General features: G+C 40.8%; 1 protein-coding gene across 1 annotated transcript; it reads left to right on the plus strand.

The window, feature by feature from the left end:
• The first annotated feature begins 11190 nt into the window (after positions 1-11190).
• STMND1 (stathmin domain containing 1) lies at positions 11191-25860 on the plus strand. Its single transcript, XM_087707428.1, has 5 exons — positions 11191-11372; positions 15551-15701; positions 16881-17014; positions 23316-23423; positions 25178-25860. The coding sequence occupies exons 1-5, from the start codon at positions 11292-11294 to the stop codon at positions 25430-25432; spliced, it is 729 nt and encodes a 242-aa protein (XP_087563554.1). The 5' UTR covers positions 11191-11291; the 3' UTR covers positions 25433-25860.
• Positions 25861-26666: the final 806 nt, after the last annotated feature.

The following is a 26666-nucleotide window of genomic DNA, read 5'->3' on the forward strand; positions in this document are numbered from 1 at the left end:
ATATTGCTTCAAAGTTGCACGATAAGTTCCAAACGCAATAAAATGAGGATCGGATGAAAAGAATGATCTTTTGATTTAGAATCCTATCTCTGAATTTCAGTGTGTGCTAAATCTTCATTTGCAGCCCACCAAGGCTAAAGCTTCAAATAAGAGAGCTACGCTGGGGCTATAATTTTGAGGAATTAGACTATAAACTGAAAGAAATCAATTAATTTAGAAGCATGTCAGCACAACGCTTGTCTTTATTTGATTGCAATGAAATGGGCACTAGGAACGAGGAATCTACTCTTGAAATATTGGCAAATATCTCTCCTCAGATTTCAGAAGATAGATGTGCATTCCATACACAATAGGAATGTATTCAAATGTACTTTTAATGCCTTTAACTGGATATATTATTAATACTCAAAAGTCCAATATAGTAGTTGAGGCCAAAGCAGCGACATTCTTTTTAAAATTATATTTCTGCTACTATTCTGGTTAAAAATACATGATGTGTAAACAATGCAATAAATACAATTGTACTTAATGCTAGCATAATGTTAATGTAATTTTTGTTGCTCTGTTGCCCTCTGCTGGTTTTGAGATGTATTCATTTGTATGCACTCAGTTACATAAATATACATAAAAATTAAGTGAGCTTGTATGATCTCATTGTTTGAGCTCACGGTTTGGCTGGGTCGTCCAGTTACATTAAGCCATTGTGTGATTTAGGTGTTGGGAATACTTTGTTGCATTGCATAAAGCTATTGTGGTTTGTAAACCTTGGTTTATGATTTAGTATAGTAGAGATGGGAAAAGAAACATAGCTATTAATTAGCCATCAAGCAGATTGATTGATTTTTACTACCGTGTTTCCCCGAAAATAAGACAGAGTCTTATTTTCTTTTTACTCACTAAATATGGCTTGGACCTTATTATGAGGGGTGGGTTTATTGTTTTGGGGTTGCTAGGCGGCTGTTCTCTTGCGAGCAGGCTCCCAAAGAGCCGGGCACAGCGAATGGCTGTGTTGCGCTGTTGCAGCAGCGCAACACAACAGCCATGAAGCGACCACGCTCACGAGCAGCCACCCGGCAAACCCCCTTTCCAGCTGGGCACAATGCCATTCACTGACCTAGAGGTATCGCCAAGCCGCGTGAGCGCCTAATAGCCGCCACCCGGCTCTCGCAGCTTGGCGCCTTTAAAATGCCAGTGAATGGCACTCCGCATGGCTGGAGAGGGGGGCTGTACAATCTCACGCCTCCCAGCCTCACGATGCCCTAGCCCAGCCCTCCCTGCAGAGCCAGGGCACCTCCGCTGCCGCCACCGCCGCCACTGGTATCCCAGCATGGCTTTTTCAGAGGCTTCCAAACCGAGCCTTCCAGCAGTGGCCGCTCTGGGCATACGCTCTATGGTTGTACGCTCTGCCAGCCACTGGAAGACTCAGTTTGGAAGCTGCCGAAAAAGCCATCTTGGTATTACGGTAGTGGCAGTGGTGGCAGCGGAGGTGCCTGGCTTTGCAGAGAGAGCTGGGCCAGGGCATCGTGAGGCTTGGAGGTGCTTTAGTGGAATATCCACTCACGCACCCCCCTCTCCAGCCATGCAGAGCGCCATTCACTGGCATTTTGAAGGCACCAAGCCACGGGAGCTAGGTGACGGCGAAGAGGCATTCATGCAGCTAGGTCAATGAATGGCGCTGTGCCTGGCTAGAAAGGGGGTTTGCCAGGTGGCTGCTCATGAGTGTGATCACTTTGTGGCTGTTGTATTGTGCTGCTGCAACAACGCAACACAACTGTTCACCCCTGAGGGTGTGCCCGGCTCTTTGGGAGCCCGCTTGCAAGTGAGCAGCCGCCCGGCAACCGCCCTCTTCAGCTGGGCACAGCGCTGCTCACCAACCTAGCGGTATCCTGAAAGCGCCAAGCAACGTGATCACCTTTGCCTCCACCTCCCCCCCCCACCGGTTCCCACAGCTTGGCACCTTCGGGATACCGCTAGGTTGGTGAGTGGCGCTCTGCCTGGCTGGAGGTGGGGAGTTATCCAGGGAGGTTATTTGTGTGGGAGGCCTTATATTTTTGACTACCAGAAAAATGTGGCATGGCCTTATTATGAGGACATGCTGTATTTTTGAGGAAACAGGGTAAATACATTCCAACTACTATACGATGCATAAACATCTGGTATTTCTTCATAGGTAGTTTCAAGCAGTCAAAATTTATTGTGCAGGTCTTTTACTTTTTTTCCTCCTTAATTGACGTTTTTGGTAAAAATAGAGGAGTTGCAGAAAGGCATTACATACAGCTGCATGAATGTAGCACATTTCTTCTTCTTCTTTTTATTAAGAAATTTTTTAATTTTAATTTGAAACAAGTACATCTTTCTTTACATCTATAGAAAGTGTATCAGTCGATCACAAATAAACTTTGGTACATCTCCTCCACAGTCAACAAACATAACTCATATTAACTCAAGCATTTTAACTCAGATATTCATACATATCACCATTGTCATATATCCATTTTCATTTGACTGTAATTATTATTTAAAAATATTAATAAAAGTAATAATCTTGAACAATATTTATTTATTTATTTTTATTTATTTATTAGACTTATATACCGCTTCATAGGGCTTTCAACCCTCTCTAAGCGGTTTACAAATTTTTTAGCAAATTGAGTCAGCAACTTGCCCCCACAGTCCGGGTCCTCATTTCACCCACCTCGGAAGGATGGAAGGCTGAGTCGACCTTGAGCCGGTGAGATATGAACCGCTGAACTGCAGATCACAGTCAGCTGAAGTGGCCTGCAGTACTGCACCCTAACCACTGCGCCAGCTCGGCCACATGCCCACACCAGTGGGAAAAGAAAAAATCAAAAAGAAAAAGCAAAAATAAAGCAAAAATAAAACAAAAGACAAAAAGGACAAAAGACAAGGCAGGAAAGAAAAAAGAAAAAAAAAGAAAAAAAAGGAACACAGGTATCTATTATAAAAAAGAAAAAGTATATCAGCTGGTTACAACATGCTTTGGTGCATCTCTTCCATTAACTCATATTAATTCAAATATCTTAACTCAAATGTTTACCATATTAACAACATCAATATATCATTATATTATGTAGCACATTTCTTCTAATGGGGCATTTAAAAATGCTTGCTATTCTGTTACAAATCATTCAGGGATCTGTCAGTAAATCCCAGTGCAGCTTCAGCCTAAAAATGATTGTATTTGTGATGATAATACAGCTAATGTTTCACAGCTATGAATTTAGCCTTCAGTTGTCTCTTATCTTCTCAGAGATTGGATCAAGAATCCAACTAAGATAATGTTCACTTTTGTTGATCAGAATAGTAGAACAAGAGAAAGAGCTAAAAAGACAAGCGCTGGTATTTCATTTTCTGTAAGGAATTGTGGGAAGTTATCATCCAGCCCTCTCCCAGAAAAATGAAATATCCTAGGAAATATTGAAAAGGCAGAATATTTCTCTGGCTGTGAAAAGAAAGAAACATGTTTTAAAAGACAGAATAGTTGCCTGTAGCTTCCTGCCCATCCCCACTGTTAATGGGCCATTAAGAAGGCCAAGCTAGTCCTTTTACATAATAAAGACTTCTCCACTGCAGCCCCAGGGGGGATGGGAGTAAAGGCATGATAATATTGGCCCTTTACCCAACTGACCACATGGCATCTGAGAACTCAACCAAATCTGGATTCAAAACGCAGCCTAGAGAATTGCCCCTGCATGGCCCCATGGGAGTCTGACAACCAATCAGAATACATTTCTTACACGGGAACAGGAAACAGAGAGGTGGGACTAAACAGGTTATAAAAAGCCTAGCAAGCCCCTCCCTCAGCCCTTCTCTTCTTCTCCACCAACATGGAAGCATGTGATCACCTTTTCTGTTCAGGGCTCAAGCCATGTGGCCCTGTCCAACAATAAACCATCTTTCCAAGCAGCCTCCATGTCTCCAGTGTCTTTTTCCCCACTTGGAGCCGAACCCAGAAGGACATTTCTTTCATCAGAATGTACAGAGCTGTACATAAACCCAGATATAGCCCTGATAATTTTTAGATATTGGATGAGACCAAACTCCTACAGAAAGCAACCAATCTACAGATTTCCTTTTGTCCATCATCACTCAGCTAAAATACTCTGGATGGGGCACAAAAGGCTGGCCAGGATTTTTGGCATAGGATTAGCCTGGGACTGCACCTGACTCTGCCAAGATTCATCTCTTTGTACCCACAAACAACAAGTGATTGTAGTTTGTGCTTCTAAGTTGTACCTTCTTTGCTAATGTGATAGGATGAAAGTGTCTTTATAATGACCATAACTTATTTTTATTACTCCCAACCTGTTCTGACCCCCTCCTCCGTCCAGTAACGAATGCCGAGACAAGCTTAACTGGAATATACTTTAATTAGCAAAACACCAAAACCCAGGTGGCTGAAAGCCAAGCAAACAAATAGATAAGGACCTTGGCAGCAACTCAGACAAACTCAGGCAGAAATAAACACAGATAAGACTTGGCAGCAATCCAGCCTGTCAAGCTCACAGAACTGTCCTCTGACATTCAATCCTGCGTTGACTTCTACAAAGAGGGCCGTGTGCACAAGTAGCTTTTGTAGTCTGGAGAGGAGCCTAATGACCACCAGCTGAGTACAATCACCTCCTGTAATTGTGTAATTGTTCCTGACGCCTAGTAGCTCTTCGATGGCGTGCATCCAGGAACAACTCACTGCTGGCTTCTGGATCACTCTCCCTTGTCTCCTCCCCACTGATCCAAGGCTCAGGCGCCTCCTGATGGCCAACCAGCCTCTCTGCGCCCTGCTCGGAGTCGGAACCCTGTCCAAGGTCCTCCATATCCTCCAGAGCCGACTTAGAGGGCCCCTCGCTGTCGGAGTCTGGTGGCAGCTCCAACAGCTCCTGCTGGGCCACAACACAACCATAGGAGACTTTCAGAAAGATTTGTTTTCACCCTTCATAAAATACTTACACATTTGGCTCAGTGGAGTTATCTAAGGACAGTTTCACCCTACCACAGCTTTCATTTCCCCTCAAAAAAATATTTGAAGTTAATTCATTAATATCTTCAAGCCTATGACGTCAAATCTCTGAGAACAGATTCAAACATCACAAACAGGCTCCAAAGCTCTCACAGTCACTGCAGTAACAAAACAAAAAAACTCTCCAAAACCATGCAATAGAAAAAAAGTGAAGTAAAATAAATTGCTTGAACCTCTCCCTTCATGCTGTGAACATCTATCTGGTTGTATATACATATACATATAACTGCATACATAAATTGCAGCATTTTGTTCCTATAAGGGGCTGAAAAGGCCTCAAGTCGCATTTGCCCTTTGCAAAATATGAGGTAAGTAGCCAAGAGTGTAGTGAGGTAAATATTCTTGTAAATGAACTCAATTCAATTCCAAATATTGTTATCTTTTTATTGCTTATGTAAATGCCATATTATTCTAATGAAGCTTGATTGATTGATGCAACAACTTGAAAGCCTATCTATATTGAATTATCTACTCTATTTCTCTTATAGAGGTTGGTGGCCTTACTGTATTAATACAAGGAATATATACATTCTTAAATTGGTGGGGTTTTTTTTTAAACTGTTCTGGCTAGCTGAGGGGATTAGAATTTTTTAGCTAATTGCAATGATTACCCAAATAATTTTTGACCAATTTAAAAGATCATTCCACGAAATACAAATGCTTTGCAAAACCAGGCATAAATGCAAAGCATAGAAACATAGAAACATATTATTCACATAAACTTCCAGTTGTTTTCAACAAAGGAACAAGGAAGACAAGCAATCACCCCAAATGTACTTAAAGAATTTCTCTGTGGGATAAACATTTCCCAACCTTCTATACCCTCTCCCTTCTTTTTAAGTTTTATTCATATACTGTTATGTTATTTATTTGTTGTTAATCAAGATCATAACAGTTGTAGACACGTGTATGATATCGAAAATGAATTTAAAATGTATATGTAGTGCTTGGAACATTATATTGTTCCTGCTATAAATATTTATTATTGAATTATCAGCTATTGTTGTTGTTGTCCCGATTGTAATTGGAGCCCTTGGGGCAATACCTAAAGGGCTACCTCACTATTTGGAAATTTTAAATATATCAGACTTGAACATTCTGATTCTACAAAAAACCGCCCTACTTGGAACAGCTTATATCCTCCGACGTTACCTTAACAGTTCCTAGGTCCTTGGTTAGGACTCGAGCTGTTGAGCTACCAACCAGCCCCAAAGCCTGTGAATCTCACCAAAGATTAACCACGCAATAATAATAATAACAATAATAATAACAGGAAGAAAAAAATCACAAAGTACCGGGACTTGCAAATTGAAGTTGAGCGACTGTGGAAAAAGAAATCGTGTGTTGTCCCGATTGTAATTGGAGCCCTTGGAGCAATAACCAAAGGGCTACCTCGCTATTTGGAAATTCTAAATTTATCAGACTTGAACATTCGGATTCTACAAAAAACCACCCTACTTGGAACAGCTTATATTCTCCGACATTACCTTAACAGTTCCTAGGTCCTTGGTTAGGACTCGAGCTGTTGAGCTACTAACCAGCCCCAAAGGCTGTGAATCTCACCAAAGATTAAATAATAATAATAATAATAATAATAATAATAATAATAATAATAATAATGCCAAATCCGGCAAAACAACTGGCCGCTGTGATACAATTGTATAATAATAATAATAGCAACAACAACAACAACAGCAACAGCAACAACAGCTTCATTTACACACAGCAGAACAAACCACAATGGCTGAAGGCCGCTAAAGAAGAGAAGAGTAGTGCCCTTGGAAGTCAAAGGATTGGATAAAAAGTGCCATGATCACATTTCGCACCATTTGGCACCATCTGCCAGGAGCCTCCAAATGACCTTCCATTCAAAGCGAAGAGGCAGCTGATGTCTCTCTATGATGGAATTTGGGAGCTGGCAAGCAGTGAGGGTTCTTCTGAATGAATGCCACGGATCATGCTTTGCCAGCAGGTGTTGCTATCTACCATGGGAACAATCAGCTTAAAGCCGCTGCTTTAGTTGAAACTATTTCCCTGCTGATATTGTCTATGAAATTCAGAAAGTGTGTGCTACAACTAATTTTTCGGTTCCACCACAAAACCGCGGACGACAAAATCGCGCTCGACGAAAGCGCGTACGTGACGTCATCACAGCGCGACGAAAACACCATGCTGTGAGCGGAAAATTTAAAATTAAAGCGAAAACCTTACCCTAACCCCCCCAAACCTAACCCTAAACCTAACCCTAAACCTAACCCTAAACCTAACCCTAAACCTAACCCTAAACCTAACCCTAAACCTAACCCTAAACCTAACCCTTAACCTAACGCTAAACCTAACGCTAACCCTTAACCTAACGCTAAACCTAACCCTAACGCTTAACGTAACCCTAAACCTAACCCTAACCCTTAACCTAACCCTAACCCTAACCCTAACCCTAAACCTAACCCTTACCTTTATGTGAATCGGCTTGCTTTAATTTTATTTTAATTTTACTTTAATTTTTTTTTTCGTCGCGCTGCTGATGACATCAGGTACGCGCTTTCGTCGAGCGCGCTTTTGTCGTCTGCGGTTTTGACCGGTCACAAATTTTTCACAAGCCAACCAACTTGTCATTTATTAAGCATTGTGGGTTACAACTATCTCTTCTGGATGTAGAATTACAGTGTCAATGTCAATCCTTTTTCCTCATCCTGTATGCAATGGGTACAGTCCTTGATAGGGTGGGTCAGCCCAATTATGAGCAAGTTCAGTTTGCCCAAAGATTAAGAAGCCGAGGTGGTGCAGTGGTTAAATGCAGCACTGCAGGCTACTTCAGCTGACTGCAGTTCTGCAGTTCGGCTGTTCAAATCTCACCGGCTCAAGGTTGACTCAGCCTTCCATCCTTCCGAGGTGGGTGAAATGAGGACCCAGACTGTGGTGGGCGATATGCTGACTCTGTAAACCGCTTAGAGAGGGCTGAAAGCCCTATGAAGCGGTATATAAGTCTAACTGCTATTGCTATTGCCCCTTGTGTCCTTTCAATACCGTATATAGCTGGCCTTTGTATTGGAGTAGCTATCTCCAATGGCAATGGCCCTGCATTGGCTGGGGAAAGGCTGCCCACTTCATTTTTGCAGGCAGGACCCAGGGAAACCTCAGCTCTAAATCTATTAGCTGCTATTTTACACTGCCAGAAATATATATGTATGAATGGTGATTGTCATGGCAAGAATTTTGTGCACTGAAGAGATATTCAATGGTTCTCTTATTGGGATTATGAGTTGGCTGTCAGTGGGAGCTTTTGATACATTGTTTGTAATATAATTTATCCATTGCGCTTCAAGGTGCTTGTTGTCACCTTTAAAGCCCTTCATGGTATTGGATCTGGGTACTTGAGAGACCGCCTACTGCCAATTACCTCCACTAGGCCAATAAGATCCCATAGATTAGGCCTCCTCCGAATTCCATCAGCCGGTCAATGTCGACTGGCAACTACCCGGAGGAGAGCCTTCTCGGTGGCTGCTCCGACCCTCTGGAACGAACTCCCCGTGGAGATTCGTACCCTCACCACCCTCCAGACCTTCCGCATAGCCCTTAAAACCTGGCTGTCCCGACAGGCCTGGGGCTAAAGACTTCAACCCCACCCGAATAGTATGACTGTTGTGCTTTTTTAAATGATGTATTGTCTTATGTGTGTATCTTGTTTTGTTTTTCCCTCCCCCTGGATTGTGAGCCGCCCTGAGTCCCCTCAGGGAAAAGGGTGGCATATAAATAAAGCTAAAATCAAATCAAATCAAATCAAAATGACTATTTTCTTTCTTTCTTTTTTCTTTTCTTTTCTTTCTTTTTCTTTTTCTATTTATCTATCTATCATCTGTCTGTCTGTCTGTCTGTCTATCACCTGTCTACCTATCTGTCTATCTGTCCATCCATCTATCTTATCTAATCTATCTATCTATCTATCTATCTATCTATCTATCTATCTATCTATCTATCTATCTATCTATCTATCTATCTCTATCTCTTATTCTCTGTCTCTCTCCATCCATTCATCCATCGTCCATCCTTCTATCTATCTATTCATTTATTTTATAGGCCCAATCATCTCAAATGACTCTAAGCAGCTAACAACAATAAATCACCAGCATCTACACACACACAAAATAGAGAATTGGCAGTCAAACCTTTCTTTAAAAACTAATGCAAATATACCGGTAATGCAAATATTTCAACAAAAACCTATTTGTTATTTGCCTACTGGACATACTTTCCTTTCAGAGGAATTCATGTATTACATTGTAATAACGTTTAACCCAAAGGTTTCTAAATGTACTGAGACTAAAAAACTTTTTAAAAACCCACCGACATATCTACAGCAGGGATGTCAAACTCACAGCCCGTGGGCCGGATACATCACACACTGGTCACGCCCACCCCCAGTTTAGCGGAGGGAAAAAAGTTGCAATACATTATGTGATGACAAGGTGACAATGCAAGTTTGACACCCCTGATCTAGAGGACACCTGGTTAATGATGGTTGACATAGAATATTTTGTATAGGGAAAACTGGGCCAGACTTTTCTCTAAGTTATTTTGTACAACTGAATCAGAGATGGGCTCCTACCAGTTCGCACCTATTCGGTAGAACCGGTTCGTCAAATCTACCGAACCGGTTAGAAGAGGTCCCACCAGTGGACCCAGAAATCAGGCCACACCTACAGAAGAGGTTCCAAAAAATTTTGAAACCCACCACTGGTCCTTGGATATGATTATTCTACACTATCATGCTCCTATTTATAAAACTCAGTGCCTCTGTGAAAGGTAAGAATGATGACTGCGTTTGTGGTGCAATCAGAACATTGCATGTGTTGAAGTTGTTTTAACGCAAACCAAAGATGCCTTTTAAAAAACAGGTTTACATCATATTCTTATGCATGCCAGTGCTGTGTGTGAGGTAATTTAAGGTGGTTCTGACAAGTGTCGTCGGCATCTTCATATCCGGTCACATGGGCAGCAAGCCACTCCCACAAAGGAGGCCACACCCACAGAGTAGGTTCAAGCAATTTTTGAAACCCACCACTGAACTGAATGTACAGCAAAAGCCTACTATTCTTTTAGGTGCTTTGAAAAAACAGAAAGAGGATGGCCCATACCTCAAAAGAAACTGATTGATCATATTTCAACTCACCTGTTAGGCGTTGTTATAATTATTAAGGGTAAACTATAAACCTTAGCGAAGCACTGAGTTCAAGAGCAATAATTTCCCTGACCATTGTGTAGTTTATTTCCTATACTTAACTTGTTTCAAATGGCCACTTACAAACACTGCTTAAGCTTCCTGTTTTGTGGAGAGCAATTAGCAGGCAAAACAAATGTTATCTTAAACTTGTAACAATTTATTCAATAAGATTCTCTAGTACACCAATTAATCTCTGACTTTGAATGTAGTATAAATGTAAAAAAGAAAGAGCGACTGAACTGAACTGCAACATTTCCCCCAATAAATGTGAGTGTTTTCCCTATGTTTTTGTTTTTCTTTTCTTTTATTTATTTATCTTTTATTTATTTATCTTTTAAGGGAAATTTCTGGATTCTGACTGATACTAGAGAAAAGACTACATACACGTGCGTTTTTCTCTCCTTAATGGTGTTTGGGAGCACTCTTGCATAATCCACCAAGATCTGAGAACTTTATTCTACTGACCACATAAGACCAAACTCTGGGTTCCACCACAAAACCGCGTTCGACTAAACCGCGCTCGACAAAACCGCGTAGCTGACATCATCAACAGGGCGACAACAGCACGGAGACAGAAGCATGCTGTAAACGCTAAACCTAAAATTAACCCCTAACCCTAAACCTAACCCTAACACTAACCCTAACCCTTAACCTAACCCTAAAGCTAACCCTTACCTTAAGTTGAATCTGCGTGCTTTCAAAGCACTATTTAAAGCACCCTTCTTTCTCCGCGCTGGCTGTTGTTGCCCTGTTGATGACGTCAGCGACGCGGTTTAATCGGGCGCGGCTTAGTCGAGCGCGGTTTTGACGGGTCACGCAAACTCTGCATGTTTAAGCAAGGTCATGTATTGTAGGTAGATGCTGAGCACTTGCAGGATTAGGCCATAGACAAAAGACTTTCTGAGTCTGATTTATTGTAGCAACAGACCATAGCAACAGCTTGGGTTCATAGCCATGTTGAAGTGCTAGCACCGTTTTCCTGAAAACCAGAGGGCAGAATTACTTGGTCTACTTTTAAATCTTGCTTTAGCCATGGGCTGCACTTCCAGCCAAGCAATTATCAAGAAACCAGAATCCCCAAATCAGCATCAGGGCAGAGAAACGCCAAGCCAGGTAATGCTCTCTGAAATCTTCTCTCTGCTTCCACTATTCATGAATTTGTTCTAAGGCTGATGTTTACTTTCCTTTACATTGGAGATAACTGGGGAATGTGAGGCAAGATTGCAATGTCCATTTTGTTTGTTTATATACTTACGGGGCGCAGTGAAGACAAATAGCACACTGCAAAACTGTGTCCTTCTTGCACCTGATTTCTAATCAGGACAACCAATTGTATCCCCTTCACATTGACCTGTCCCACTCGATCAGACAGGGGAAGTATGTTACAGATTATATTGGTTAAAAAAATTGATTGGTGGAGTCCAGTAAGAGAGCCTTCTCTGTCATTGCCTTCTCTGGAATATTCTCTCTCCAGAAATAAGTCAGGCCCCACTCTCCTCATTTTTCAGAAGGGTGTGAAGCCCTGGCTAAGCCAATTTGTGTGGAGCTCACAGTGTAGCCTGAAACCTGGGAGATGTTTAGCACTCTGAAGGCACTCCCACTGCCTTTTAGCTTTTTAATTTATGCCATCTTTGTTTTTAGTTGGCTCCCATTTTACTGATGTACTGTATGTGTACAGGGCAGTGGCTCAGAGGTTAAGAGGCTGGGCTTGTCGGCTGGAAAACCGGCAGTCCAGGTTCAAGACCCGAGCTGCACACTGTGGGGTGAGATCCCATCCTTGCCCCAGCTCCTAGGAGCCAACCTAGCAGTTCGAAAGCATACAAATGTGAGTAGATAAATGGGCACCATTTCAGCAGGAAGGTAACAATGCTCCGTGATGTCATGCTGGTGCCATGACCACGGAAATGTCTTCAGACAGTGCTGGCTCAATGACCTTGAAATGGAGATGGGCACTGCCCCGTATAGTCAGCAGCAACCAGTGAAGTAAAATATGTAAGGTCTCCTTTACATTTACCTTTTGCTGTATCTTTATATAGTTTTTTATAATGCTTTTAGGTATAAAGGGCCCAGAGTTACTCTGAGAGTGAGATGGGCAGTATCTAAATTAGATAGATAGATAGATAGATAGATAGATAGATAGATAGATAGATAGATAGATAGATAGATAGATAGATAGATAGATAGATAGATAATATTAATGTTTAATAAATTTATATGTCGCCCAATCCCGAAGGACTCCGGGCGGCTTACATAAAAAGCAATTTAAAAGAATACTAAAAGATTTAAAAAATAAAGAGACAAAGCAGTTAAAAAGACACAACATGCACTCAACCTTAGTGGGGCTGGACCTCATTCGAGAGGTCAACAGCCCCAGGCCTGCCGGAAAAGCCAGGTCTTAATAGACTTTCGGAAGGCCGCGAGAGTGGGGAGGGTCCGGATCTCTGGGGGTAGATCGTTCCATAGGGCCGGGGCAGCTACAGAAAAGGCCCTCTCCCGAGGAGCCGCCAAGCGACATTGTCTAGTTGACAGCACCCGGAGAAGGCCCATCCTGTGAGATTTGATCGGACGCTGGGAGGTATGTTGCAGAAGACGGTCCCATAGATATCCAGGTCCTAAGCCATGTAGGGCTTTAAAGGTGATAACCAGCACCTTGAAGCGCGTTCGGAGACCGATCGGGAGCCAGTGCAGCTCGCGGAGGATGGGTGTAACATGGGTGTATCTCGGTACACCCAATATTGCTCGCGCGGCTGCATTCTGGACCAGTTGTAGTCTCCGAACGCGTTTCAGGGGCAGCCCCATGTAGAGCGCATATATATCTATATAAATATAGATATCACTCTATCTATATCTATCTATCTATCATCTATCTATCTATCTATCTATCTATCTATCTATCTATCTATCTATCTATCTATCTATCTATCTCCCAGATAACTTCCAAACCAATGAATTCCACTAAAAGGTTTTACAGTATTCCACACTCATCTTCACTGTAACTGAGTCCATCCACCTTGCTGTTGGTAATCCTCTCCTCTTTCCTTCCATCTTTACCAGCAGAGGTTTCTCCAGAGAGCTAGGTATTTGCATAATGTGTCTAAAAGAGGATCTTTTGAGTCCTGGTAATTTGTGTCTTGAGTGAGAATTCTGGGGTGACCCATTTGTTTGTTTTCTTGGCTATTCATGGTATTCTCAGGAGTTTTCTCCAACACCAAATTTCAAAAGCACCAATATACCCTTTCTATCCTGCTTCTTCAAACTCTATTATTACTACTGCTACTATTACTACTACTACTGTTGTTGTTGTTGTTGATTGCAAAGTCAGCCACATATTTAGAATGGAGTTGGCACTTTTATTCACCTATTGAGTCCTACCCATATTGTTATTCCTTAGGAATTGTTTTATTATCTCCTTTCTCTATCTAGTGGTTATCCTATTCCTATAACTAAAGGATATTCTAGGCCATTAAGCACCACTACAATCTAGGTTCTAGACACTATATTCTTATACAGTATTGTAGGAAATGGCATATGAAAATTGTGTTTATGAAAATGAACACTGGAATAAAGGGTTCCACCACAAATGCGCGAACAACAAAAGCGCGCCTGACTAAACCGCGGTGACAAAACCGCGCCGACAAAACCGCGCGACGAATGAGCCCTGAAGCGCGCCGACAACAGCACGCCGACAGAAGCGCGCTGTAACCTAACCCTAAACTTAACCCTAACCCTAACCCTAACCCTAACAACCCTAAACCTAACCCTAAACCTAACCCTAAACCTAACCCTAAACCTAACCCTAAACCTAACCCTAAACCTAACCCTAAACCTAACCCTAAACCTAACCCTAAACCTTACCTTAACTTAAATCGCGCTTCTGTCGGCGCGCTGTTGTCGGTGCGCTGTTGTCGACGCGCTTTTGACATCGCGGTTTTAGCGCCGCGGTTTTGTCGGCGCGCTTATGACGTTCGCGCTTTTGTCGGGTCACGGGAATAAAGTAGTAATTCTTGTTCAGTCTTGCCTAATTAATTCTGAATTCAGTCTTCATGTTTCTTCTGAAAAAACTCTTGTTACCGATATCCCCAAAATATAAATATTGCACCTTTTTCTCCTTAATAGATTTTTTGAATGGGGGAAAAAAAATGAAAATTGTAGTGGATCTGACTTAATCCTCTACTACCATAAAACACTGAATGGGGCAAGGTAATCTATAGACTATTAAAAGTCTCTTTCCCATACCCTTAAACTGGCAGAAAAAGTGCATCATATAAAGTGCATCATGGGGCAACAATATTTGAACCAAAGTACCTCAAATGAACTGACTTCCAGAAAGTGCCCAAGGTCTAGGAGACAGGACTCTCAAGGAATTGAAATTTGGCAGACTTTATAAAACATTTCATGACATAAAAGTTATCATAAAACAGTTTATGACATCACACAAAACGTCATAAAACTTTTCCTGTTCTCTTGTGTGACTGTGCTATATACATTTACCCAGGTATTGGACCTGGGTACTTGAGAGACCGCCTGCTGCCAATTGCCTCCAATAGACCCATCAGATGCCACAGATTAGGCCTCCTCCGAATTCCATCCGCCAGCCAATGCCGACTGGCGACTACCCGGAGGAGAGCCTTCTCTGTGGCTGCTCCGACCCTCTGGAACGAGCTGCCCGTGGAGATTCGAACCCTCACCACCCTCCAGGCCTTCTGCAAAGCCCTTAAAACCTGGCTGTTCCGACAGGCCTGGGGCTAAAGAGTTTTTGCCCCCCTTCTCGAATGGTATGGTTGTTGTGTGTTTTTAAATTTTGTATTGTTATGTCTCGTCTTTTTTATTCCCCTGTCTGTACCTCCTTCCCTGATTGAATTGTGAGCCGCCCTGAGTCCCCTTCGGGGAAAAGGGCGGCATATAAATGTAATCAATCAATCAATCAATTTCAACATGGGCTACTTCCAAAGTAGATATATCTCTGAACATATCCAGAACAATCAAATTGCCTGAGCCAATTCTGTCTGGAAGAAGGAGTTGCTATCTATTCTTTGGAGCCAAACCATTAGGGGCTTTCTGGGCAACAGATGATTGGAAGCCAGCACGGAGCTTAAAGGACAGGCATCATCATCTGTTCACGGAAGCAAATTGTGTCCCAACAGATATGGAAAAAAATCAAGTTAGGGAAGTCAGCAGTCAATCAGCTCGGCCAATCTCTTAGCCAACACTCCCACAAGCAAGCATGCAGGCACACACAAACACATCAAGTATTGTATATGCATAAAGAATGCTGTAATTTATCTTTTTAGGCTGGAAGAGAGAAAATATTTCTTGGCACAGAGAGCCTCATCTCCCAAGGTGGGTCAGCAGCTGCAGATGATTCCTGTGGAAGAGGCTCACCAGAAGATGGAAAGAAGGGATCCCAGTCCATTAAAGAACAAAGCAAAAGTCAACATATGGGTGGGTGTTATAAATGATAAAAGAGGGGTGTTTCTTAGGAAGAAGAATTACTTATTCAAGAACCATCATTCTGATGTATAGCTGTATTGAGTGTATCTTGCATGATTTGCATAATTTATAGATGAGGCCTTGTGACATACTGTAGGAAGTAAAATGCATGCCCAGCTGTCATAGATCTACACCTGGGCTTCTGTCCTATCTTTGTCCTTCAATGTCTTTGCATATTAAAATCTGTTCCATAGATACACATTGGCAGGCACTCCAGCATAATTCTTGAGAAGGGCATGGAAAGGTTTGCTCTTGGGTAGAGTGACTGGTAGGTTATACCAGCTGACCATTTGAAATTGTTAGATTACCAAGCTATCAGTATTGCTGGTGAGCTATAGGTGCACAAATGGCGAACACATAGAATAGCAATAGAACTTAAACTGATATATATATCACTTCGCCGTGCTTTACAGCCCCCTCTAAGCGGCTTACAGAGTCAGTATATTGGCCCACAACAATCTGGGTTCTCATTTTACCAACCTCAGAAGGATGGAAGGCTGAGTCAATCTTGAACTGATGAGGATCGAACTGTTGGCAGTTGGCAGAATTAGCCTGCAATACTGCATTCTAACCACTGAGCATTAGGAATGTATAAGATGATTAAGCAAAAACAAATGCAGAAAAACTACAACTGGGCAATGTGAATGATACTGTTTAATTATATACATGTACACAAGAGTGTTTGGGTTGGCTTGAAAGTTTCATTTGCTAGTTAGTTTTAGTAATAGAAAGAGTAAATAAAATTAAGCACCATGCTTAATTTACATATATTTTTGGTGGGAGTGGGATGAAAGGGCAATAAAACTGTAGCGATTAAAAATCCAAATTATCTGAATTAATGGGGGGAAAAGTTATGATGAAACATTTTTTTAAAATGAACTCAAAATATATTTTAAGGCTATTTTGAGATTGAAGTGAAGAAAAATAGTTTATTCCCAAGAGTATTGTAATTTATACTTTTTTCTTTCTTTTTCTAACTCATTGCCCCATGCAGTCAAACACTCTAAGTGAAAATATGAATTAATTAATATTCTTTTCATTAATTTGAGTGATTGAAAATGCAAAAAAACAACAACAACAAGCTGATTAATCATTCTCTCCCTCCACTTAAAAATAATTCAAAATATTTAGGTGCCATTAAATCACTTAGCAAGCTAGAAACAGAAAGACAGACATCATCAAACATTTTGGAAGAACTTCGGATGCAAGGAATAATCAAGACTTCATGTCCAACCACTAAAAACAGAACTACAGATGACACCATGGTAAGGGTTCTTCAAAACTGGCATGTTTTAGGTTTGAGATGATGTTTTGCATGTAACCTATGAATTAATTCAGAAATTAATCTTCCTTCTAGGTGCGAGAATTTATGTTTTTTGAAGGTTCCACTTCTTCCCAGTTGCTCCTTTCATTTGAAACTCTTCCCAAAACAGTTTTGTGATCAAATGTTTTTCCCCTCTTAAAAATACACTTCCTTGGAAGTTTACAGACTTTCAATTCCATGCAAAATAGGCAAAAGTACATATAAGCAAACAGAAGAAGTAGGCCTGAATTACTAGCATGCTGGGGGCATGGTGGTGTAGTGGTTAAGATGCTGGGCTTGTCAACCAGGAGGTTGGCAGTTCAAGACCCAAGTATGTATGACGGGGTGAGCGCCCATTCTTACCCCAACTCCTGCCCACTTAGCAGTTCAAAAACACGCAAATGCAAGTAGATAAGTAGGTACCACTTTGATGGCAACAAAACAGTGTTCTGTGTGGCACAGTGTATAGACATGCTGCCCACATGACCATGAATCTTTGGGCAACACTGGCTCCCTTGGCCAAGAAACAGAGATGAGCACCACCCCTAGAGTCAGACAAAACTGGACAGGACAAACCTTTATGTTTATTTTTACGAAGTTCCTCCAGCCTACTTCATGCTGGTACTAACCATAAATCTCCTATAAATTCATTTCCTGAGACCGGGGATTAGCTGACTAATATGTAAAATAGTATACTACTTGAACACAAATCACTAAAATCACGTTGATTTTAATTACAATTTGTTGAAACAAACTAACTTCATAAACCCTAGTCTGAAGTTGATTTATTTCAAATAAGCATACATAGGCAAGATTGACTGTGTGTGCTGGAATTAAACTGCACACAAAGAGACAAATATAAACTAAACATTCTAAATAGAAAGTAAACTTCTTCTTGCAAACATGCTGAAGAATTAAAAGAAGAGAGAGCATGGTACCAGAGGAAATCTCGTTCAGTGGCTTTTTAATGAAATTGATACTTGACTTACAAAAAGCATGATTAGCTTCTGGTAATTGCTTACATGAATGTACTCAAACTTGCTACACGTAATGGCCGATCTTACAGATGTTTATTCTGAATCAAATTCTGATATATCTATTTTTAAAATATGCTTCAACTTTCAAAAAGGTCAAATGTCAACAACAACAAAAATACAAAGCCGTGATAAAAATGCTGGTTTGGTTCATTACAAGATTTTTAAAAAACACCTCGTGAGCAAAGTCTAAAATTCAGAGGTATTCAGCTGGTTCTGACCAGTTCTGGAAAACCAGTAGCAGAAATTTTGAGTAGTTTGGAGAACCAGTTAATACCACCTTTGACTGACCCCGCCCCCCATCTATTCTCTGCCTCCTGAGTCCCAGCTGATCGGGAGGAAATGGGGATTTTATAGTATTCTTCACCTGCCATGCCCATCAAGCCATGCAATGCAATACAATAGCATAGTTGGAAGGGACCTTGGAGGTCTTCTAGTCCAACCCCCTGCCTAGGCAGGAAACCCTATACCGTTCCAGACAAATGGCTATCCAACATCTTCTTAAAGACTTCCAGTGTTGAGGCATTCACAACTTCTGGAGGCAAGCTGTTCCACTGATTAACTGTTTTAGCTGTCAGGAAATTTCTCCTCAGTTCTAAATTGCTTCTCTCCTTGATTAGTTTCCACCCATTGCTTCTTGTTCTACACTCAGGTGCCTTGGAGAATAGTTTGACTCCCTCTTCTTTGTGGCAATCCCTTAGATATTGGAACACTGCTATCATGTCTTTCCTAGTCTTCTTTTCATTAAACTTGACATACCCAATTCCTGCAACCATTCTTCATATGTTTTAGTCTCCAGTCCCCTAATCATCTTTGTTGCTCTTCTCTGCACTCTTTCTAGAGTCTCCACATGTTTTCTACATCGCGGTGACCAAAACTGAATGCAGTATTCCAAGTGTGGCCTTACCAAGACATTATAAAGTGGTATAAACACTTCATGTGATCTTGATTCTATCCCTCTGTTTATGTAGCCTAGAACTGTGTTGGCTTTTTTGGCAGCTGCTGCACACTGCTGGCTCATATTTAAATGGTTGTCCACTAGGACTCCAAGATTCCTCTCACAGTCACTACTATTGAGCAAGGTACCACCTATACTGTACCTGTGCATTTTGTTTTTCTTGTCTAAATGTAGAACCTTACTCTTTTCACCATTGAATTTCATTTTATTAGATAGTGCCCAATGTTCGTTTGTCAAGATCCTTCTATATCTTTAGCCTGTCTTCTGGAGTGTTTGCTATTCCTGCCAGTTTGGTGTATCTGCAAATTTGATGAGTTCCCCATTTATTCCCTCATCCAAATCATTGATGAAGATGTTGAAGAGTACTGGGCCTAAAACAGCCTTGAGGTACTCCACTGCATACTTCCCTCCATGTTGATGCAGTTCCATTGAGGACTACACGTTGAGGGCAGTTGGTCAGCCAGTTACGAATCCACAGCCACCAAGCCATGCCCACAGAACCAGTAGTAAAAAAATTGAATCCCACCACTGCTAAAATTGCATTTCAAATCATAGGTATTTGTGAAAGGCTGCAAAAAGATCAAATGTGTGTTGCAATCCTCTTGAGGTACATAATTTCATGCTTGAAGGCAATGTCCCAACATAAATATCAAAGGGTAGAGCTAAAATAGTAACATCACACTCCATCATTATTTAACCAGCTACTATATAAAACTTTTAGATGCTCGGTACATGGAACTAGGGCTGCAATAAACATATATGTAAACCAATTTGCAATGAATTTTAATTGATATAACAAATGCAAGCATCCATACCATAACAATATTTCTGAATCTTTTGCTATACCACAAATGAAATAAAATTTCCTCATGATTGTATCAGGGTTTACAATGCTGTGAAAGAAAACAGAGCTATTAATTATCACAGTGCAATCAACAAGCATCATATTGAGTCAATAAGACCAATAAGTTTGTGTCTCTATTAAAGCAGTATTCTGTATATGTTTTCCATTTTATCTCTAAATGTTATTGTTTAGACATCCTTAACTCCTCTCCCCAAATTATGATGCAGAGGATTGAACTAGAATAGAAACAATCCTTGCAAAATCCTGAGAGAAGTATGCAGTTATGAGGAAGATGTTAGTGAAAAAAAAACCTTCTTAAAACAAATACAAATACTGGGGTATAAACAAAGGTTTATTTATGCAAATATGAAATGGGAAGAAAAAACTAGCGTTCACATGCCTATGTAATAATGCAAGTCTGACAGCTAGAACCTTGTTATCAGATGGAATAAGAAGTTAGACTTTGATGTAGTTTATTGTTCTGCAAACTATCTTATATTCTGATTAGATTTTGTTAACAAAATGCTTAAACAATAAAAATAACAACTTAGAAAAAAGCACACAGTAGTTATGTATACAAGTTATGTATACAAAGCATACAAGTTATTTTCCAATAACTTGATATTCACCATGACTTTTGTGGGCTGGTTCAGAAAATCAGAAAATTATTTAGTTTTATCCTCAACTTTCCAATGATCCATGCTTGAAATATAAAATGTCTAAATCCAAATGTAAAATATTGCACAAACGGGCTTGTTTAGAATATGTATCTGGAAATTAAAGGTGAGAATACAGATTTTTTTCTGTCATGACATTAATTCACTAGTCATTCAAAATGACCCTGTTGAGCTGTATCAGAATCTCAAATGTTAGCCATAATCACTTTTTAGAGTATAATCAATTTTAATCCCAGAGTTGTAAAACTACAAATTATGATGTGAATGAAAAGTAATGCCTCTAACGTTGTAAAGTCACCAACAGATGGCAGTACGATGTGCTCTGAGATGTCGTTCAGCATCTGTTCTTTCATTTCAGTTGTCAGGAAGTTGCTATGAGAAAAACGTCATGATGCTTTTGCTCACAAAATGGAAATCTGCAGTGAATATTAGTCACTGTGCTTTAAGCAACATGCCATGATTCAATGTTGACTGCTGAAGAGTCTCTCCAATTGAAATTCACCATTAATGCAGATTGTTTGTAGGGATGACGGTGTTGATGTGAATACCCTGGTGTCATTGAACCAAAAACAATATAGAGATAGTGAACAGAGAAGAGCTGATTTGTATGATTAAGGATAAGTGGATGACATATGATTGCAACTTAACAGAATTCATTAAAAAAAAGTTTGATAAACTAATTAAGGACAATAGGCAGGTTATGGAAAGGGAAAAAGAGCCGAGGTGGCGCAGTGGTTAGAGTGCAGCACTGCAGGCTACTTCAGCTGACTGCAGTTCTGCAGTTCGGCTGTTCAAATCTCACCGGCTCAAGGTTGACTCAGCCTTCCATCCTTCCGAGGTGGGTGAAATGAGGACCCGGATTGTTGTTGGGGGCGATATGCTGACTCTGTAAACCGCTTAGAGAGGGCTGAAAGCCCTATGAAGCGGTATATAAGTCTAACTGCTATTGCTATTGCTATTGCTAACTGCTGTCAAGCTTGGCATTTTACAGGAATGTGCAGATTGCATGACTGATGTTCCTCAATATCCAAAGGACAATGTTGGTAGTAAAGATTGAATTGAATTGAAAAGGATTGTGCTAAATAGGTTTCTTGCATGCCGACAGCTGAAAGGGAACATTCAAGAGCTGGAATTCACCAGCAACTGTCATGCTATCAGAAGGAAAGTGAGGAATTTCTTCGTAGCATTGTGCCAGCCTATGAAACATCATCATTATGATCCCCAAAATGAAGCATCAGCCTATGCAACATCATCACAAAAATCAGACGGGAGGGGAAAAAAATCAGAAAACCGAAGCTTCAAGGTTACCGTTTTTTGGAATGCAGATGATGTTATTCACGTGGATTTCCTTAGAACCCAGCAGCGCTATCAACTCAGACCACTATGCTGTAATCGTCAAAAAAAAATTTTTAAATCAAAATTCAAAAATGAGCCACGGTGCAGGCTCCTTCTTCTAACTGCCAGCTGCCTGCAATTTGGCAGATCAAATCTCACCAGGCTCAAAAGTTGACTCAGCCTTCCATCCTTCTGAGGAGGCCGAAATGAGGCCCAAGATTGTGGGGGGAAATATGCTAAGGTGACCAGAAGTCCCGCTTTTGGCGGGACAGTCACGATTTTTCAAAAATTGTCCCGTGTCCCGCGGCGTGTTCAAAAAGTCCCAATTTTCCAAAAGAAAGAAAAGACACCGAATCATCAATTTTAAAAAGGACGCCATTAAAAAAAAGTTTTTATTTCTCTGAAGTGTCATTCCCAATGTGGCCTTTAGAGGGCAGTGGTTCGCTCACAGCGCCCGATGAGGGGCAAGGCTCCCTCCCCTCCTGCGCATGCGCGCGCCAACGTGTGATGTTTTTGCGACAGCCATCGGGCGGCCTCGGGCGGGGGGGGGGCCTTTCAGGTGGCGGCTGCGCGGCAAGGAGGAGGCTCGGTCCCGGGCCAAGCAGCTCAGCCATCGGAAGCTCCTCAAAAGCACAGCGGAGGAGGAGGAGGTGGCAGCGGTGGCGGCAGGGGTAACGCTTCATGGTTTTTACAGCCCTCTTTTTTTTTTTACAGCTCAGGTGCTCTGAGGGCCCCCCCCCCTGGTCAATGGGTTTTGCCCATCTTAAAATCTGGTCACTTTAAAAATGCTGACTCTGTAAACTGCTTAGAAAGGGCTGTAAAGCACTGTGAAGTGGTATATAAGTCTAAGTGCTATTGCTGTTGCTATTTTAAAACGATTAAGCAGAGCTCTGAAGGATAGTGAAAGACCTCACACCTCTTGAGCTACCCAAGAGGCCATTGCAAAGCTGAATCCTATTTTCTTACACTACCTAATGCTCCATCCAGTTTAATGTCATGCAACTTCCACCTTTTCCCAAAACCGAAGTAAAGCCTTTATAGGTATCTATTTGATTAACATGAAGAGGTGGAAAGGACTTTCCGGGCTTGGCAAAAGAACAAAGTAGCAAATAACGATGATTATGTGGAGAAATAAATAGAGGTAACAAACAAGGTCATCTCAGGAATTATTTTCCTGGTTCATGTATTGAAAAATATCCCTATTTAAATTAAAGTTGTGTAAGTAATGGTATTACTTTTCATTCGACCTTCATAAATATCACTGAGTAGTTTCTATATCCTATGTTTTATTTCCCAGTCTCTAAAATTTATATTTTCATAATTTGTATTTTCACGTAAATATATAGAGTAGAACTTCTTGTTTTCTTTCAAAAATACAACATCCCCTTTTCATAAATTATCTTGTATTTCCACAGCTGGTACCTGCAGAAAGGACACTACAAAAACCACCCGCCAAATTGGAAAAGCTTGAATTTAAACAGAGGAAATTGCATGCTTTATCAACAGAAGACTTTGAAAATAAGGTAAAAAAAACCAAACCCACATGTTAACTAACCTACCCCACTTTATATTCACATTTGCATAACTGGTAATCAAGGATGCATTAAATAGAGAAGGCCCTAGACTGTCCTAAACCTCAGCAAATATAGGATGCGGTGAAATACATCCCCAGTTTTGTTTACCAAATATCGTAGAACTGAGTTTTCCCAATAGAAAGGTGACTCAACTCAACTTCTGCATAACATCCGAATCAGAAGAATATGTGCATATTCTGAACCAGTGCCTGGGTGCAGTGATCAGTAGAGGAGTTTAATAAACTGGGAATGATTTTCAATAAGTCAGACGTTTTTGGACTGGGTAGGCCCAAGTTTCAGGAAGGGGGAGTTGACTTGCTCCGATGCAGTGGTGGGTTTCAAAAAAAAATTGAACCTACTCTGTGGGTGTGGCCTCCTTTGTGAGAGTGGCTTGCCGGCCATGTGTTTTCTTTCTTTCTTTCTTTCTTTCTTTCTTTCTTTCTTTCTTTCTTTCTTTCTCTCTCTCTCTCTCTCTCTCTCTTCCTTCCTTTTGTCTCTCTGTCCCTTTTTCCTTTTTTTCTTTCATCTCTCTCTCACTTTTTCTTTCTTTTTTTCTTTTTTCTTTTTTCTTTTTTCTTTTTTCTTTTTTCTTTTTTCTTTTTTTCTTTTTTCTTTCTTCCTTTCTTCCTTTCTTCCTTTCTTCCTTTCTTTCTCTTTCTCTCTCTGTGTGAGTCTGTCTCTCTGTCTCTGTCTCTGTCTCTGTCTCTGTCTCTGTCTGTCTGTCTGTGTGTGTGTGTGTGTGTGTGTGTGTTGGGTTTCAAAAATTTTTGGAACCTCTTCTGTAGGTGTGGCCTGCTTTCCGGGTCCACTGGTGGAACCTCTTCTAACCGATTCGGTAGATTTGACGAACCGGTTCTACCCAACTGGTGCGAACTGGTAGGAACCCACCTCTGCTCCGATGAGACTGCACCCATAGCAGGCATGAAATGCTCTTATCTTCACTACCGGTTCGGAATGTGCAGAGCGCCCATTATGACGTCTGGGCGGGTGGGTGGCGCCTCCTGCCACTCCCACTACCGGTTCGCCACCTCTGACCCATAGCCAGTGCAGGATGTGACAGCCAGGTTGCCAACTGGGGCTTGAGGATGCTCTTTGCAAGTCAAACAACTGCATAGAGTGTCACTTACCAAGTCAAGCTCAACGTTTTGATTTTAACATACAAGACCCTAAATAACTTGGGACTGGCATACCCAGACAAATCACTAAGATCAGAAGTCCTGAATGCCGCCTAGAAGATGCTTCATGATTCAGAATGCTCTTGTCTCTGAAATTCCGGAGGTGTTTCCTATTACAATTTTAAGGCTCCTATTTAAAACATTCAGCCATGCTGTCCTGGTATCAATATTGGAAGAAAACTTTCTCTGCATTTTCATTATGCTTTAGTTTTTAATCTAAGATTACTTCGTATTGTTTTAAAATGTTATTGGTTGTGCATTTTTCTGTTGATTTGGCTATAAATCTTCAGAAAAGAAAGCTATGTAGAAATAATTTAATTAGATTAAAATAAATTAATAGATGGAGATCAGGTTAGGCTCTTTCTATGTAATTCCACTACATATTCTCAAAGGTTGGTTCCATCCATATTAGTAATTTCTTAATTAGGAATCGTTTTTTGGGGTGTGTGTGTATGCATATGCACAGGTGTGTGTTTAGCGTTCAAAAAGTGTTATGTCTAGTCTGTCTAAAGACTTGTCTCTTTTTAGACAAGAGAAGAGCAACTGAAAAAAGAATTGCTGACTGATAGATCATCACCAATAATTCCTCCTGAAAGGGGAGTACAGATAGGAAGTTCTATAATTACGACAACTCCCAGTAGTTTTCAATTGCCGCCTTTAAGTGTGGGGACAGAAACTTGGTCAGAGAAGGAAGAACTGGATGACAATATAAACAATGGTTTTGAGGATTTTACAATGATGGAGTCAGACATAACTTACAATACAATTGATGGAGTATTCTAATCACCAACATTTGTATCAAACATGTTAATCTCTAACAAATTTAATTTAATAGTATTGCTACCAATAAAGGCTGCTGGACTCTGAAATATGTGGATTCTTCTGCTTTCTGATAGAGCCTAAGGGTTTTCTCAAATCTCAACCGAAAGCCCCCAAAATGCCATGAAAATTCATCCTTGCTCATGGAACTCTGGCTTAGCATGAATGAATGAATGAATGAATGAATGAATGAATGAATGAATGAATGAATGAATGAATGAATGAACGGACGGACTCTGGACGCTGGACTCTGAAATATGTGGATTCTTCTGCTTTCTGATGTAGCCTAAGAGTTTTCTCAAATCTCAACTGAAAGCCCCCAAAATGCCATGAAAATTCATCCTTGCTCATGGAACTCTGGCTTAGCATGAATGAATGGATGGATGGATGGATGGATGGATGGATGGATGAATGAATGAATGAATGAATGAATGAATGAATGAATGAATGAATGAATGAATGAATGCTCTTGTGACATCTTATTAAAAGAAATGATGCCATTCCCCCAGATTTTACGATTGCTTTCTTTATGGCCGATCTGAAGGGGACAAGAAAATCTTTTTCTTCCTAGTCCTGCTATCAGAGATGTTTAAATTGGAAAAGCTGAAAAACAAAATCAGATAAATTTATATATAAACCTTTGCTATATAATGATGAGTGCTCATTGCTTTAACATTATGTATATTGTGCTTCTTCTGTGTATGTGTGATCTTTGGACTAAGCTAATATTTGCATTCCTCCAATATAACCAGTATCACAAATATATACAAATAGCAAACATATGAATATCTTCTGTCAATGGGACTGGCTGGTATTCAGTTGACACTGTTGTCCACCACACAACCTGCATTCCAGATAGGGAATGTAAATCTCCCTGGCTGGTTTCTCGGTTAACCAAGCCATCAATGGTTGTGCGACTGTTGTCTACTTTTATTATTTGTATTTTGTCTTTTATGTTCCCCCTTTTTGCCCCCTTGAATTGTTCGCCGCCCTGAGTCCTCCCGGAGAAGGGCGGCATACAAATAATAAAATACAAATACAAATACAAATACAATGTGTGCCTTTTCTTTTAGGAGTTCTTCCTTCCTCACCAGTTCCTGTGATTTTCCTTTGCTGCTTGCAAATATGGAAGCTTTCATACCCCTTTTTGATACTATCTCCTTCGAAACTATTGCAGATCTCTCCCTCATCTTTTTCC

Source organism: Thamnophis sirtalis, unplaced genomic scaffold (genome assembly GCF_051295495.1).
Source record: "Thamnophis sirtalis isolate CommonGarterSnake01/CBP01778 unplaced genomic scaffold, rThaSir2_p1.2 scaffold_2, whole genome shotgun sequence".
NCBI lineage: Eukaryota > Metazoa > Chordata > Lepidosauria > Squamata > Natricidae > Thamnophis > Thamnophis sirtalis.